Source organism: Phyllobates terribilis, unplaced genomic scaffold (assembly GCF_046119375.1).
Source record: "Phyllobates terribilis strain yellow unplaced genomic scaffold, ASM4611937v1 Scaffold_7__3_contigs__length_470593459, whole genome shotgun sequence".
NCBI classification, from domain to species: domain Eukaryota; kingdom Metazoa; phylum Chordata; class Amphibia; order Anura; family Dendrobatidae; genus Phyllobates; species Phyllobates terribilis.
Genome location: NW_027362767.1, coordinates 238,138,056 through 238,155,976, shown reverse-complemented (window position 1 = coordinate 238,155,976; position 17,921 = coordinate 238,138,056). Strand labels below are relative to the sequence as shown.

Here is a 17,921-nt window from a genome sequence, read left to right as displayed (position 1 = left end):
AGCCAGAAACACATGGGGTGATGCAGAGACCATTAGGAAGAAGGAATACAAGGTGTTTTAGAATAAAGTTTTAATTATATAACATCTTAAAACAGATTTAACATAAAAAAATACACCTGGAAAAGAAGACAGATGGAAGTGGGCTAAAAAAGAAAAAAAAACAGTCAGGCTGCAAACCTGTGTACAGTCCATGGAATAAAGTGCCCCCTGGGGACAAATATGCGAAACTACAACTTTGTTTTAATAAATGCCCCATAAGCTAACCTGTGTGTGCGCTTTATTGTGGCAGGGGGCGTCTGCTCAGGGCTTTGTAGACTGTGATGGTGTGGGTACTTGGGACATTGATACATCCTGGGCTTCTTTGTACTGTGTTATCCAAGACTTTGGATCCTTTTGCTGAATCTATGAAGAAATAGGGAGAGTGAAGCAAGCGCTGATTGGCAGCAGGGATCGCATGACATGCGAGCCCCAGTGCCAACACACCGGGAAAAGCATCCACACCGGATGAGAGTACTGGGGTGAAACATGGATTGTCCAAGCAGTTGACAACCCCTTTAAAGTTGTGGAGCCACTTTTTCCAGTGTCCAAAATAGCTGGAAATATCAGAGGAGCAACGTGGAAAATCTGAGAGGCATGGTACATATGATGGTGACCTTACTAGCTGCCATATTTGCACAGAAAGCTGCTCCAGAACATGGGACTGGTGGCTTCTGGTGTGAAGAGGAGAGCACTGGGATAGTACCTGTACAATTCCAATGCATCAATAGATGCACATTTCTTGAAATGACCCTCTCCCCCAACCAGTTGCAGACTGGCCTATGAAACCCCATGGTGGGGGGGTGGGGGGGGCGGGCACTGATATTCAGAGGATGGGGGTGTTGATTGGGCATGTGCGATTTCACACAGCTGATTGCCTTATTCCCCAGGAGATAAGCTGCCAGGGGAGAGGTCAGTCAGCTTTCTCATAGAAAACACAGGGGCACTTGGCGGTCGGGCAAGCAATGGGCCATAGCATTGTTCAGCCGTCAGCCAGCCATCTAATCAGTATGGCCGGCTTTAAGCTAGGTTCACTTTTTTTAATGCAGATTTCTGCAAAGTGTGAATAGGGTTTTTAAAACCTCATCTCACTTGCATTATGCGATAAATTGATGCATATTGGTATAAAATCAGCACTGCAAATCCTGATTGTGAGACCACAGCCTAATGAGGTTGTATAGGTTTAATGAAATTCTTCATAGCCCATTATGATACAATAGGTAGGTAGCCAAACATACCACCATACCTCCTCTTACCTTTGAGACAAACTCCAGGATTTTCATTTTGGTAGTTTCTTTGAAAGCTCTTGGTCCCCACCTGAATTCATACTCTGGGGGATCTGTGTGAGGGATTTTGTTATATTCTAGATATCTAAAAAAAACAACCAGAAATTCCTAATTTAAGCATTACTTTCTTAGAAATGTTTAACAGGTCTTTTATATCTTGGAGCATAAATCAAAATGCCTCCAATATCATCAAATGGCAGAATTTACAGTCTGTTCTTTGAAATTATTATTTTTTTCACCATATCACACTATATACACACACAACCTTGCAATTTTGTTCTTTTTACACCCACTTCCTGTTTCAAGAAATCCACATGTACATTAGCAGCAATGAGACAGAGCCTCTGTTGTATTGAAGCAGCTAATGATACTGTGCAAAAGTCATTGAAAAGAAAGGGGGAGGAGATGAGACATCACCTATTGCCATTGATGGATCCTGTGTTATCAGCTGTGTATAACACAGGATCCTGTATCTGTCATCCTGCCAGATGAGCCTGCTGAAAGCTCTTCCTGAAAGGACAGGAATTAGGAGTCTAAAATAGTGCCATATACACCCAGGATAAAATTTCAATGTCTGCAGTTTTCTCCTTTGGTATTTACCGCTGTTTAGATAAAAAAGGAGAGAAACTGCAATTGCTCTGTGGTGTAAGCAGCGAGGGACTCTGTACAGGCTGCTCTGGACACACCGGCACGCAGGAAAGATGCTTCACCCTCAGAACTTACTTTTGCTTTACAAATTCATCTGTCATAAGTTTCCGCACGTCTCCAAACTCTTCATGCCGTTCCCTACCAAATAAAATGGCAAATTTTCTTTAGTGGTCATTAAAATGGGCTGTCTGGCATCAAATAATTTAGTACAAAAATGTAAAAAAAAAAAAAAAAAAAAAAAACAACACAACTTATCCTATGATTCATGCTGCCTGAGCCATGATTCAGAAACAGACGTAGAATGAACTCTAAAATGCAGCAACGTTTTACAGAAGAAAAAAAAAAACAAAGAATTGAAAGCTGAAAGGAGACTGAGCACACTAGTCATGGGGATGGGTCCCTGCTTGATTGACAAGTCTCTGCCCTCCCAGGACTTGCCTGCTGCTCATTCACCCCTTTCCTGCATCCGGCCTGCTACTAGGCCTTACCTGCAGAATTTCAGAGGAAAACATACATGTTTGTAATTATGGAGCCAGTCTCCAATTCATGCATCACCTGACAGGTTTCCTATGGTTCTGAATAAAGCCAATATGTCCCAATTTCAGACCCCTCACTTGGTTCCAGGACATCAACTTGCATGGTCTTCCTGGCAAACAAAAGGGGGCTGGCTTCACTAATTAACTGAGCCACAAAAAGAGTGGAAAAAGCCCCCCATCCAGAGACAGAATGAGCGTGGACGAGGATCTGGGACCAAGAGAGGAGGAGGGGGCAGAATCTAAAATCAGACTAAAAAGGACATCGCTTTATAACAAAATAGTTAACCACTATAATATTGGTTGTGTTAACATACCCTGGATCAATGCGCAAACGTCTCAGGGTCTCCCAGATAGCAGCTGCAGAGAGCAAATAAGAAATGCATCATATAAAACGTTAACTAGTCTGATGTCTAATCTGCACCCCCCACACTATAGAAAGAAAGCTTCATTAGGACAAATCTTTAGCCTCAGAACGTGAATACTTTTAATTCAATGTCAGCAGAGATGTTGGAAAATCTGAAAGATTCAAATAAAATAGATCAGGAAACCGCAGACCTATTTTTACTTTAGAAGAGACTAATTTTTTATATAGAAAATAGCATTTGTTTGTGTGCAAATAAACTGCATTAAAGGGCTGATTTTCTCTCATCACTCACTTCCACATTAGAGGTCAGTTGTGCCGATGTCATAACCACTCAATGAGAGTGAGTGAGTGAGTGAGTGAGTGAGTGAGTGAGTGAGTGAGTGAGAGAGAGAGAGAGGTATTGTTCATGTGTCATATTGTAACGCACAGGACATGTGACTGATACCTCAGATAATCCCTATAATTTCAGCTAGGCGATATTCACAACAAAAATCCATAAGAAAATCAGATTCTAGAGATATTTACAGCACCAAAAACATACACCACTTTTGGGCTTTCAAGTATCTGTGCCTCACTGCTCCTCCAAATAGCACTTAGTCCTAAGAATATCAGGTTCTACTTAGACATCAGGACAGGTCCTTTTTTTTGTTTTAATATGAGTTTTTCCCAATTCTGTGGCATTTTTCTTAACTGTTGTGCCGTTCCTCAGGCTATTTCTCCTGGATATGTACGAATTGACAACTGGGCGTTACCATTTGCCGTTCGAGGGGTGTTTGTTGTCCCTGCAGCAGGTCACCGTACAGTCGGCAGCAATTATGGTGCATATCTAATAAACACAATTTATTGAAGTGCTCATCTGAAAGTTACTTACCCTCTTTAGTATTGTTCCCCTTCATGAAGATAAGGCTTAGAATTACTGTAAGTAAGCCCAATTTTGCGGTATTGTCATCCCTAAAATAAGAGGGTAAGGGATGGGTCAATTCACCACAGATCCAGTCTAGAAGTTGCTCCAAATCCTTAGCAGATTAGTTGTTTTTTTGCAGGAATCATCCTGGACTTCGCTCTTACGCTATATCGGTTAAAGCCTGCAGCAAACTTCATGGCAAAACATGCATGTCACACATGGAAATTTTGCATCAAATTTGCAACAAAGTCCACTTTTTTTTTTTTTTCCCCTCTTTTTGCTGAATCTTTAAGGCTGCGTGCCCACAATTAATAGCAGTGTTTTGGACGCAGCTCACCTGCGCTGCGTCCAAAACACTGCGTTCTACATTAGAAGCACAGTGGATGGGGTTTTTAGAAAGCTCATGCCCACCGTGCTTCTACTTGAAGCTGCGTAAGCTCACTCGCAGCGCAACTTTATGAGCTGCAGAATGTCAATTTCTGTTGCAGAGATGCAAGAGAATGTATAGGGTGCAGGAACTCCGCATGTGTTCAATGAACACATGCGGATTTACCCGAGTGGTAGGACGCAGCGAAAATATGCTGCGTCCAAAGCACTGCCATTGCCTGATCATGGGCACATAGCCTAAAAGGAAACATTCCTTTATGAAAACCCACCCACTTCACAGATCCTTCAATTAGGTCTTACACTTTCATTCCATCTCCCTGCATACGGTCCAATCTATTAACAAGGACATAAATATGGTTCTTCGTGTCAATTTCCTCCAGCTGAAAACCAAAAACCTGCACAAAAAAAAAAAAAAAAAAAAAAAGTCTGAATAACATTGGCATCAAAGAGGTTTGTTACACTCACCCCATCCAGTTATAGACTCACTTACGTCTAGCAATGCCTTCTTGGCACGGAGAAGCATTTCAGGATAGATATCTTTGTAGTCTTTCACCACATTCTTTACAATATCTGTAATATAATTATTAGATATAAATTTTATAATAGATATATATTATGAAGTATATGCACACAGTACACAGATCCCCGCACCTTGCTTGCTATACAGTCGGGCCCAGCAGTTCGAGCCTGAGGAAAGAGTTTGGCTGGGCACCACTATGGCTGTGCGGCATTTATATGGGTTATTTCGCTGGTATTCAGAGTTTCAAGAGAAGACCGTTCTGCTCACACGAGGCGCAGTGACCATGGTATCGTGCCTTTGACAAACGGCTATACATCTCAGGGGCAGTGTCATGTTGGGAGGAAGAGAATGGATGAGACCGGAGTTGGACCCACAGCAGCACAGAGTATTACAGGAAGTAAGTGGACACAAATTCTTCCTATTAAAGTGTTCACTTATGTAATTATGTACGTGACACAAAGCTGAAGGATCCCTGATATACTGCAGGTAGGGGTGAAACTGCAGCCCTGCTACTGAGCCCACGATCGTAGGCGTGCCTGGGATGGTCGCCAGGCAAGAGCAGCAAATGTGTGCAGCAATGTGCTCGCCTGTTGTGACCCTGCAAGAGGGTCTGGTGGTTATGAGAGCAGGGGCGTGCGTGGGTTTGAGTCAGAGCGGGCAGCACAGTGGGTGACGGACCTATTCAAAATTTAAGTATTGGGCCCTGGCTTTTCTAGTTATACTCCTGGAGAAATACAAAATGCAGGGGGCACTACAAGGGTGCAACAGAAACATCTTATTTACAAGAATTCCAATGTAAAATGTTTTGCTCAATCTACAGCAAAATTTACTTGTCATTTTTTGTCCTATGCAAAAAAGGACCAATTCTCATCCTATTTTTGGTCTTCAAGTGTGTGTGTGTATGTGTATGTGTATGTGTATGTGTATGTGTGTGTGTGTGTGTGTGTATGTGTGTGTGTGTGTGTATGTGTATGTGTGTGTGTGTATGTGTATGTGTATGTGTGTGTGTATGTATGTACACACACACACACACACACACACACACACACACACACACACACACAGTACAGACCAAAAGTTTGGACACACCTCATTTAAAGATTTTTCTGTATTTTCATGACTATGAAAATTGTACATTCACACTGAAAGCATCAAAACTATGAATTAACACATGTGGAATTATATACTTAACAAAAAAGTGTGAAACAACTGAAAATATGTCTTATATTCTAGGTTCTTCAAAGTAGCCACCTGTTGCTTTGATGACTGCTTTGCACACTCTTGGCATTCTCTCGATGAGCTTCAAGAGGTAGTCACCGGAAATGGTCTCCCAACAATCTTGAAGGAGTTCCCAGAGATGCTTAGCACTTCTTGGCCCTTTTGCCTTCACTCTGCGGTCCAGCTCACCCCAAACCATCTCGATTGGGTTCAGGTCTGGTGACTGTGGAGGCCAGGTCATCTGGCGTAGCACCCCATCACTCTGCTTCTTGGTCAAATAGCCCTTACACAGCCTGGAGGTGTGTTTGGGGTCATTGTCCTGTTGAAAAATAAATGATGGTCCAACTAAATGCAAACCAGATGGAATAGCATGCCGCTGCAAGATGCTGTGGTAGCCATGCTGGTTCAGTATGCCTTCAATTTTGAATAAATCCCCAACAGTGTCACCAGCAAAGCACCCCCACACCATCACACCTCCTCCTCCATGCTTCACGGTGGGAACCAGGCATGTAGAGTGCATCCGTTCACCTTTTCTGCATCGCACAAAGACACGGTGGTTGGAACCAAAGATCTCAAATTTCGACTCATCAGACCAAAGCACAGATTTCCACTGGTTTAATGTCCATTCCTTGTGTTCTTTAGCCAAAACAAGTCTCTTCTGCTTGTCGCCTGTCCTTAGCAGTGGTTTCCTAGCAGCTATTTTGCCATGAAGGCCTGCTGCACAAAGTCTCCTCTTAACAGTTGTTGAAGAGATGTGTCTGCTGCTAGAACTCTGTGTGGCATTGACCTGGTCTCTAATCTGAGCTGCTGTTAACCTGCGATTTCTGAGGCTGGTGATAAACTTATCCTCAGAAGCAGAGGTGACTCTTGGTCTTCCTTTCCTGGGGCGGTCCTCATGTGAGCCAGTTTCTTTGTAGCACTTGATGGTTTTTCCAACTGCACTTGGGGACACTTTCAAAGTTTGCCCAATTTTTCAGACTGACTGAGTTTCATTTCTTAAAATAATGATGGCCACTCGTTTTTCTTTACTCTGAATTTGTATTATGGCAAGAAAAAAGCAGCTAACAGTGTATTCAGTAGGACTATCAGCTGTGCATCCACCAGACTTCTGCACAACACAACTGATGGTCCCAACCCCATTTATAAGGCAAGAAATCCCACTTATTAAACCTGACAGGGCACATCTGTGAAGTTTAAACCATTTCCGGTGACTACCTCTTGAAGCTCATCAAGAGAATGCCAAGAGTGTGCAAAGCAGTCATCAAAGCAAAAGGTGGCTACTTTGAAGAACCTAGAATATAAGACATATTTTCAGTTGTTTCACACTTTTTTGTTAAGTATATAATTCCACATGTGTTAATTCATAGTTTTGATGACTTCAGTGTGAATGTACAATTTTCAAAGTCATAAAAATACAGAAAAATCTTTAAATGAGAAGGTGTGTCCAAACTTTTGGTCTGTACTGTATGTATATAAAAGAAGACAAGCCACTTCATATTTGACCACCTCCAAAATAAAAATATATATCCATGTGAATATCCTTCTTTCCTAGGAAGAGAGCTACAACATCCAAAGTAAACTAACATAGAAAACTAAAAGAAGAAAATAAATTATAAGCAGAAAAAAAAACTTATTTAAATTTCTCCCCATTTTGATATTTTACAAAGATAGCAACGTAGACATACCTGCACGTTTTATAGGCAATTTCTTCTGGTCTCTGATCAACAGATACTGAACCAACTCTCCAACCTACAACGCAGAATATTTACATTAAAGCTTCGTTCCTACAATAAGTTTTCGGGGAGTTTTTTTTATGCTGCATGTTTTTGAAAAAAAATGCAAGTAACTCGTTTTACCTAATGGAAACCTGTTAGGACCCCCATGCCCTCTAACCCAGCAGCATTCACTTATGAGTAAATTCCCTGCCTAACCAAGCCTGTATAACGTTTTTTCGGTAAAAATTAGGTTAGAAAACAAACAAAAAAAAAAAACGCACATATATTGTCCCCACTTCCTATGATAACGAGGACTTTGACTAAGTCGGCCTTTTTTCCATGTTACCACACCACAGTGGGAGTGATAACTTGCAGGAGCCAACGTCATCGCTGCTCATGGAAATCTTGCACATGCGCGCCCGCTCATTCCGGCATCGTCACTGCGTCTCTGAAGCCAGGTGTGCGCTTCCGGTCTTCAGAGGCGCACCGCACATGACCGGAAGCCTTCATTTGCATGAGCTGCAGATTATGACAGCGCCTGCAAATTATGTTATCACCCCCACAGTGGCGTGATGACATGGAAATACGGCTGACTAGTCTGGGGCAACTAACGCCCCATCAACTAGTGAAAGCCTCATTAGCATAGGAGACAGGGACAATATTAATGCTTTTTTTTTTTTTTTTTTTTTTTTTTTTTTTAATCATCTGAGACAACTCCTTTGCTTTTCTACAATCTAAATTATGTGCACCATGAGTGGCCTGACTATACACACCGACTAGACCAATATGGGACAGACACCACACTGGACTCTATGATTACTTAATATGTATATCACAATTAGCCGAGAAAGGGAGAAGGATAAGGCTTGTTAACCCCTTAAGCCCCGAGGGTGGTTTGCACGTTAATGACCGGGCCAATTTTTACAATTCTGACCACTGTCACTTTATGAGGTAATTACTCTGGAACGCTTCAACGGATCCCCCCCGATTCTGAGATTGTTTTTTCGTGACATATTGTACTTCATGATTGTGGTAAAATTTCTTCAATATCACTTGCGTTTGTGAAAAAAAAAATGGAAATTTGTCGAAAATTTAGCAATTTTCAAAATTTGCATTTTTATGCCCTTAAATCAGAGAGATATGTCACACAACAGAGTTAATAAATAACATTTCCCTCATGTCTACTTTACATCAGCACAATTTTGGAACCAAAATTTTTTCTTTTATTAGGGAGCTATAAGGGTTAAAAGTTGACCAGAGATTTCTCATTTTTCCAACAAAATTTACAAAACCATTTTTTTAGGGACCACATCACATTTGAAGTCACTTTGAGAGGTCTTTATGACAGAAAATACCCAAAAGTGACACCATTCTAAAAACTGCACCCCTCAAGGTGCTCAAAACCACATTCAAGAAGTTTATTAACCCTTCAGGTGCTTCACAGGAATTTTTGGAATGTGGAAGAAAAAAATGAACATTAACTTTTTTTCACAAAAATGTTACTTTAGACCCAATTTTTTTATTTTCACAGGGGTAACCAGAAAAAAAATGGACCCCAAAATTTGTTGTGCAATTTCCCCTGGGCACACAGATACCCAATATGTGGGGAAAAAACACTGTTTGGGCGCACGGCAGGGAAGGAGCGCCATTTGACTTTTTGATTGTAAAATTTGCTTGAATAATTAGCGGACGCCATGTTGTGTTTGGAGAGCCCCTGTGTGCCCAAACATTGGAGCTCCCCCTCAAGTGACCCCATTTTGGAAACTAGACCCCCCAAGGCACCTATCTAGATGCATAGTGAGCACTTGGAACCCCCAGGTGCTTCACAAATTGATTCGTAAAAATGAAAAAGTGGAAAAAAAAATTCATAAAAATGAAAAAGTATCAATTTGTGAAGCACCTGGGGGTTCCAAGTGCTCACTATGCATCTAGATATGTGCCTTGGGGGGTCTAGTTTCCAAAATGGGGTCACTTGTGGGGGAGCTCCAATGTTTGGGCACGCAGGGGCTCTCCAAACGCAACATGGCGTCCGCTAACAATTTGAGCCGATTTTCCATTCAACTTGTTAGCGGACACCATGTCGCGTATGGAGAGCCCGTGATGTGGGGGAGCTCCACTGTTTAGGCACAAGTGACCCCATTTTGGAAACTATACCCCTCAAGGATTTTATTAAGGTGTATAGTGAACATTTTAAACCCAGAGGTACAACACAGAATTTGTTTACTTTAGGTCATCATATTGAATAAGTTGTCATTAGTCTTGAGCGCAAGTGCTCGATACTTGAGTTTGCATCGGGTACTCAGGTATGCACCATGTACAGCGTGTGCTCGAGTGACATGCTCGAGTCCCTGCTCTGCATGTTTCACGGTAATTAGACACCCAAAAAAAAACATGCGGGGATCGCTCGTGTATAGCAGGCAATCCCCGTAAAGTTTTTTTGGCCGCGAAGCATATGGGGCAGAGACTTGAGCATGTCACTCAAATACCCACGATACTCAATGCATACCAGAGCACCCGATGCAAACTCAAGTAGCGAGCACTTGCGCTCAACACTAGTCGCCATATCGTCATCTTTTTTTCTTACTTTTGAAAAAAATCACAACCCCAACCCTAGGACAACCCCAACCCTAGGACAACCCTAGCCCAATCCTAACCCAAGAGTTTATTTTTGACGCCGTTCCTCGTGCGGTATAAGTGATTAGACGACTTTATTCTTCGGGTCGGTGCGATTACAGCAATACCAGAATCATATGGGGTTTTTATGACTGACAGCTGTCACACACTAAAAGACGCATTTTTTGTAAAATCTAGTTTTTGCATCGCCATATTTTGAGAGCTATAATTTTTCCAGATTTTGGCAGACAGTCATGTGACGGCTTGTTTTTTGCGGGATGAGTTGGCGTTTTTATTGATGCCATTTTCAGGCACGTGACATTTTTTGATTGCTTTCTATTCCGATTTTTGGGAGGCAGACTAAACAAAAAACAACAATTCAGGAATTTTTTTTTTTTTTTATTCTGTTCCGCGTGTGGTAAAATTGATAAGGTAGCTTTATTCTCCGGGTCAGTACGTTTACAGCGGTATCACATTTATATCATTTTTCTATGTTTTGCACTTTTACACAATAAAACAGTTTTATAGAAAAAATTATTTTTTAGCATAGCTTTATTCTGAGAGCTATAACTTTTTTATTTTTCGGCTGATGGAGCTGTATGGCGGCTTGTTTTTTTTGTGGGACGAGATGACGTTTTCAGCGGTACCATTTTTATTTATATTTGTCTTTTTGATCACGTGTTATTCCATTTTTTGTTTGGTGGTATGGTGATAAAGCATTGTTTTTGCTTTTTTTTTTTTTTCTACCGTGTTCACTGAAGGGGTTAACTAGTGGAACAGTTTTATAGGTCAGGTTATTCCGGACGCGGCGATACCAAATGTTTTTTTTTTTTTTTTTAATATATATATATATATATATATATATATATATATATATATATATATATATATATATATATATATATATATATATATATATATATATATATATATATATATATATATATATATATATATAAATAAAAATAATAATATTTATTGATGGGTACATTATATTTTTATTTTTGGTGGATTATTTTTTTTTTTTTCCACTTTCTGAAAGTTTATATACTTGATTACTTTGTCCCACTCTGGGACTTTCACCTTTTTTTCTCTGATCGCCTGCATGGCACAGGAATGCAGCACCATCCCTGTGCCATGCAGGCTGTAAGCGCTGCACAGTGAGAAGATTGTTTGGAGATGCACTGCGCATGTCCAAACAATCTTCCTGCTGTCTGGTGACCCGGATGTTGTCATGACGACATCGGGTCGTCATGGCAACACCCGGGAAGCCTTTGCAGACAGCGCTGGAAGCCGGAAGAGGAGGTGAGTATCTGCGATCACCTCCCCTTGCCCCCGCAATGCTGCGATAGACTTCGATCGCAGCATCGCGGGGGTTAATGTGCTGGGAGCGGTGCAGGACCGCTCCCTGCACATAGTATCGGGTGTCAGCTGTGATAATCAGCTGACACCCGGCGGCGATCGCGCCCGCACAGCCTGTGTGCGCGCGCGATCGCCATGACGTACTAATACGGGTCTGGCTCTTAAGTCCCAGGGCACAGACGCGTATTAGTACGTAAAATGTTGTTAAGGGGTTAAACATGCCTGACCCTTTAAGAAAAGCAGCTAAACAGGGATGTCTGACAGCTTCTTATTCTCCCTCTCCACATTCAGGACTCTTGCACACTGTGCTGAATAGTGCACAGTGGCATCTCTAGTAGAAGTCATACCTGACAGCACATAATGACCACGTTACCTGTAGTACAAAGTTTGCAAGAATTCTTGCAGTAAAGGAATAACCAACATCTATAATGATCTTGCTGTACCTTTAGATTGATTTGCTCAGGAGAGTGCTTCTCCAGGTTCCTCTGCACCTGAGATGGCGTCTGTGTCTGAGTAAATGAAACCTCTTCCTCCATATCCACATCTCCACCCTACACAAAGGGAAAGAATAAGTGGCAACACTGGGTGATTCAGGGTGGACGAGCCGCAACACTGGAAAGCAGATTCCATGTAGACAATATAGTGGAATATGTGCTGCAACCTACACCGAGGAGGACGGGGTCTCCATGTCTCATCGGGGTAGACGCAGTGGATTGCTTTGCGGTGCGGTATAAACAGCCAAGGAAGGTTTCACCAAAGGCCGCTCTGAGCACACCAAATGGCTATTTCTATACATGACAGCAGTAATAGATACACACAACATACAGAGAAAAAGATGTCCACTTACATCATATTGAAACGTTCACCTCTGATAGCAGGAGACAAGGGGATGAGTAGGCTACACGTCAGCTCGTGCACTCGCCTATAATGGGCTGTTTTACAGGACTGCATTGCAGACAGATTTTTTCAGCCGTATTAGTTATGCAAGTTCCGGCCCAACCATGGGTCTCGTGACCCTCAACTACAGCAACAAAAGGAGTACACAATGCTGCATATTCAGGGAATGAGACCCCCGATTGGGCCGGGAATTGTGCTGCAGTAAAAACTAAAATATGGGTCAACAACACAGTTGTCTGAATATGACCCCGTGCGGGTGTACTTGATCACTTTTGCATCCTACCTGAAGGTGTGAAGTGTCCTGAAGCCGAGACCGACCTCTCCTTCGCTGTGACATGGTAGCTGGACTTCAGAAATTCACCTTGAAGTAAACAGATATAATTTTGTTAATAAAAGAAAAAAATATATATTTCTAGATTTCCTCCAAAGTGTTAAAAAAATAACATTTGCTACTTGTTTTTCAGGATAGCTGGGCAACATGCATGAGGCTTCATTTAGATGGTAGCCCAGGTTTCCAGGACAAAGCAGTTTTAAGAAAATGACGGCGATTGTTTTCCTGAGTCAGTATGATGGCTCTGCCACTGGCATTTTGACTCCATACTTCAGAGCAAAAGCTGCCTGAGCAATGAGCACCAGAATACAACCAGGAGGAAAAAGACAGCGCAGCAGGGTTGTATCAAAGGGAGATAAAAGGTGATTAAAAGGGTATACTAACCTGATTTAGTTGTGTATACACAACATTTAAGTCACTTATGAATCTAGCTGCTGCAGGTCTAATGAGTCATCAGACAGGGAAAACACAGATAACATGCGGATAATCTGCACTGCTGGTATCCCATATAATAAATCCAACTCCAGACCCAAAGTACATGCGTCTTTTTTATTTATTTAGTACTACAGACTTCATCAGGACAAGAAAAGCACTGCAGTGTGCTGGGAGAAGCCCCTGGACAAGGCAGTCTGAGTGAAGAGAGTATGTATGTTGTAAAGGAGGCCTTAAAAAGGTGCTGGCCATACTTTATATGGGGTGACAGATTCCCTTTAATCACTAACGGGCTTTCAAACCCTAAAGCAGTTAAAAGAAGTGGCATAAAAAGTGCCTTACAGCCTCCGTAGGGGTTGTCACCACACTTTCCACATCAAATCTAACCAGCAGCGCTGTATACCCAGCAAAAAACTGCCACTCATATCTGAGAAGCCATAAGGCAGCTCCAAAGGCAATGCAAAGTCCTTATGTGAATCGAATGGTAGCGGCCGCAGTGTCACCACCGCTTAACTCACTGTTAAAATGAGCCTTACAGCAGATTGTCTCACTGACAGATTCTCAGTTAACTCATTATGCAAGCAGCAATAAGACAGTGCAACATAGAGGCTGCAGAAGGGAAATAGTGCAACATTTTTATTAAAATTCAATTTCAAATATGATTTTAAGTCTCAATTTCATGCATTTAAAAAAACATAACCCTCCTTTAAAACAATCATTTATTACATGAGTTGAAGAGTAAGCTGTGCAATCTGGTTGCTAATGGCAACACCAGTAATGAATATATAGGCCATTGGCAGGTGTGGCGACTTCACCCAACTCCATAGAACCACCTGACAATGAAAACTGGAGCAAGAGCTGTTACTATGGACAACTACTACTCAATGTGCATTTCCTGACAACCATCAGCTGCAGAGGGACTGAGTAGGTCCACCACTATGGTGACCGACCACATACAACGCGCTTTTCCTCTAAACAAGATGGACTAGGATAAGCAAAATGCAGCAAACCCGGCACCAAAGCCTGAACGTTACCTTCTCCTGCGCTACCGGCGCAGCAACTGAGTCCCCGGCACCAAAGCAAGCCAGCGCCGCCTCTTCCTGATGACGCAACATGTCACGTGCTCATCGTTCAGGGCGGGAAAAAGAAAGACGCTGATTGGCTGTTGTTGTTACCGCTTTCGTTTCTGTTGAAAATGAGACAATGTCTGACTCCTGAGAATAATGTCAGCCTCTCCTCAAAGTGACTAGAAATCACTGCTCTGAATATACAATAGTCGACATTTTCTCCTGGACATTCACATAGGGAATTTGTAGCCAATATTGGTTTATTGAGGCCCCCAATTCATCAGCTGAGGGGTATTTTTTTGTTTTGTAATTTTTCTCCAAATTCATCATAGTGACCATGTTTGATGAATTTTGAGTAAATTCAAAGCTGTTTTTTTTTTTTGTTCTTTTGATGTTTTGTGCCATTTGTAGAGTTAGAATTTACACGATCCTTAAAAATGTCGCACATTTCTCTTTAAAAAAAAGTGGGGTGGTATTGAAGAGGATTATCGATATAACGGGCATAGCGCGTCATGGTCTAAGAAGCTTTCAGTATTGGTATAATACTGCATTATTAGCGCACTGCAATGCATTATACCTGTAAAAAAAAGTGAAAGTCCCATAGAGGGAATAAGTAAAAAAAAGTTTAAAAAATATATAAAAATATATATTTAAAAATAATAAAAAATATTACACAAATAAATCAACATTTTTTATGTAGAAAAAAATAAACAAAAAAAGTACACATATTTGGTATTGCCGCATCCAGAACAACCTGATCTATAAACGTGTCACACTAGTTAACCCCTGCAGTGAATGGCGTAAAAAAAAACGTAGCAATCTGTGCTTTATCATCATACCGCTGGAAAAAAGTGCAATAAAATGCCATCAAAAAGACGAATATAAATAAAAATGATATAGCTGAAAACATCATCTTGATCTGCAAAAAAAACAAGCCGCCATACAGCTCCATAGAAAAGCTATAGCTTTCAGAATAAAGCGATACAAAAACAATTATTTTTTCTAAAAATGTTTTTATTGTGTAAAAGTGTCAAAAACATAAAAAAAAAGTTATATAAATGTATCGCTGTAATTGTACTGACCTGAAGAATAAAGCTGCCTTATCAATTTTACCACTTGCGGAGCATCATAAAAAAATCCCCGCCAAAACAATTCCCAAATTGCTGGTTTTTGTTCATTCTGCCTCCCAAAAATCAGAATAGAAAGCGATCAAAAAATGTCACGTGCCCGAAAATGGTACCAATAAAAAGGTCAACTCGTCCCGCAAAAAACAAGTCCTCACTTGACTTTGTTGGCCGAAATATGGAAAAATTATAGCTCTCAAAATATGGCGATGCACAATAAAAAGCGTCTTTTAGTGTGTGACAGCTGCCAAACATAAAAACCCGATATAAATCTGGTATCTCTGTAATCGCTCCGACCCGAAGAATAAAGTAATTTAATTACTTATACCGCACGAGGAACGGCGTAAAAAATAAATAAAACCAATTCTTCACCTGCTGCTGACTTGTTCGCAGTAAGGCTTGGCTTCCATTTATCCTGCGCTCTACGATGAGCACTTACCATGCAAATCTCTGAAATGCGTGATTCAGACGTAACCCCCAGGGAGAAGATTCCCTGTAATGAGGCAGATGTAGGCACCGTGGACGCCGTCTCGACTTTGATCCGGCGGTGTCCGTCTTTTTATGTGTACATAAAAGCGCAGTCCGCCACAGTTTTGTGCACTTTTGAAAAGAAGGACAAAGCTGAACAGAGGCCAGACATAGTCCAGAGTAACTCTGCTGCTCATTATAGTGAATGGATCCATCGGGGGTTCACTCGGAGATTCAGATGGAAACCCCGATATCAGTGCTCAGTGTAAAGCGCAGGATAAATGTGATCCAAAATGTTATGTAAAATGTTCCCAATAAAAGCTTCAACTCAATCCAAAAAAAAAGCCCCCACTCAGATCCGTAATTTGTTAACGGAAATATAGGGGGCTTCCACTTTACTGGTAGCACAAAGGCTCTGGAAAAGCACTATGGCTCCTCGCCCCCGAAAAAAAAATCAGCGAATTCTGCGCTCCCAAATCCAAATGCCCCCCTCCCTTCTGAGCCCCAGTGTGCCTAAACCACATTTAGCATACACATCTTTGGCAGGGGTATAATTTCCAAAATGAGGTCACTTGAGGGCTATTCTGCTCTTCTAGTATTTTGGGGCTCTGTATATGGAGTCCGCAAACTACTCTAGGAAAATCTGCGCTCCAGGAGGCAAATAGCGCTCCGTCCCTCCCGAGTGTCGCCGTGTGGCTAAGCAGTAATGTACAGCTACATATGGGATATTGCCACATGCAGCCGAAATTGTGTGACAAATTTTGATGGCATTTTTAGCCATTTCCCCTTGAAAAAAAAAGTAAAATCTGGGCAAAAACAACATTTATGTGTTAAAAATGTAATTATTTTTCCTTCACTTCCCAATGGTATAAAATTCTATGACCCACCTGTGGTGTCAATATGATCACTGAACCCCTAGATCAGTACAGGCAAACCTATAGCACGCGGTGCCAGAGGGGGCACGCAGAGCCCTCCCTAAGACCTCGCGCACCATAGCCGCAGTACTAGTTCTCCTGGACCTGGACCCGGCCCGGCGGGTGAGGACTTTGAGCCCGCCGAGTGCCGACGCCAGCCCCTACTTCAGCTAGATTTGCGCTCTCTGACACACATCTAGCTGAAGTGTTTTGCAGCGCACGAGTTGCCAGGCCCGTGCACCGCAATACACACTGCCGGCCAATCAGAGGCCAGCAGCTGATGTCAGCGTACAGGCGACCGGGCACAAGGCAGTGACGTCATGCGCCCTGTCGCTAGGATGCTGGAGTCAGCTGCTGGCTACAGGAGAGGACGCTGCGCGGGAGAGGAAGGAAGGTGAATAGGAATGTTTATTATGTTTTTTTTTTGCTTTTTATATGCGATGAACATGAACAGCAGCAGCTGCGGGTGTGTGTGTGGAGGCAATATATATACATGGATGGGGGGGTGGAGGCAGCATATATACATGGATGGGGGGAAGGCAGCCATATATACATGGATGGGGGGGTGTGGAGGCAGCATATATACCTTGATGGGGGTGTGTGGTGGCAGCATATATACATGGATGGGGGTGTGTGGAGGCAGCATATATACATGGATGGGGGTGTGTGGAGGCAGCATATATATATGGATGGGGGGAAGGCAGCCATATATACATGGATGGGGGGGTGTGGAGGCAGCATATATACCTTGATGGGGGTGTGTGGTGGCAGCATATATACATGGATGGGGGTGTGTGGAGGCAGCATATATACATGGATGGGGGTGTGTGGAGGCAGCATATATATATGGATGGGGGGAAGGCAGCCATATATACATGGATGGGGGGGTGTGGAGGCAGCATATATACCTTGATGGGGGTGTGTGGTGGCAGCATATATACATGGATGGGGGGTGTGGAGGCAGCATATATACCTTGATGGGGGTGTGTGGTGGCAGCATATATACATGGATGGGGGGTGTGGAGGCAGCATATATACATGGATGGGGGGTGTGGAGGCAGCATATATACCTTGATGGGGGTGTGTGGTGGCAGCATAT

The 17,921-nt window shown here is 42.3% G+C and overlaps 1 protein-coding gene across 1 annotated transcript; it reads right to left on the bottom strand.

Moving 5' to 3' along the window:
- Positions 1 to 55: 55 nt before the first annotated feature.
- LOC141154267 (non-structural maintenance of chromosomes element 3 homolog) lies at positions 56 to 14,394 on the bottom strand. Its single transcript, XM_073639911.1, has 11 exons — positions 14,284 to 14,394; positions 12,770 to 12,847; positions 12,033 to 12,140; positions 7,585 to 7,648; positions 4,652 to 4,731; positions 4,462 to 4,556; positions 3,742 to 3,821; positions 2,821 to 2,863; positions 2,046 to 2,108; positions 1,293 to 1,407; positions 56 to 402 (listed from the first exon to the last, which is right to left on the bottom strand). The coding sequence occupies exons 2-11, from the start codon at positions 12,821 to 12,823 to the stop codon at positions 301 to 303; spliced, it is 804 nt and encodes a 267-aa protein (XP_073496012.1). The 5' UTR covers positions 12,824 to 12,847; positions 14,284 to 14,394; the 3' UTR covers positions 56 to 300.
- Between the last annotated feature and the right edge of the window lie 3,527 nt (positions 14,395 to 17,921).

What these genes read in the sequence shown, in the direction of transcription:
- LOC141154267 (XM_073639911.1), bottom strand. Translation starts at nt 12,823, where the DNA reads ATGTCACAGCGAAGGAGAGGTCGGTCTCGGCTTCAGGACACTTCACAC. An exon ending in GGGGAACAATACTAAAGAGG is followed by an intron (nt 2,864 to 3,741) that starts GTAAGTAACTTT and finishes TGCTCTCTGCAG; the next exon opens with CTGCTATCTGGGAGACCCTG. An exon ending in TCCTGGAGTTTGTCTCAAAG is followed by an intron (nt 403 to 1,292) that starts GTAAGAGGAGGT and finishes ATTTCTTCATAG; the next exon opens with ATTCAGCAAAAGGATCCAAA.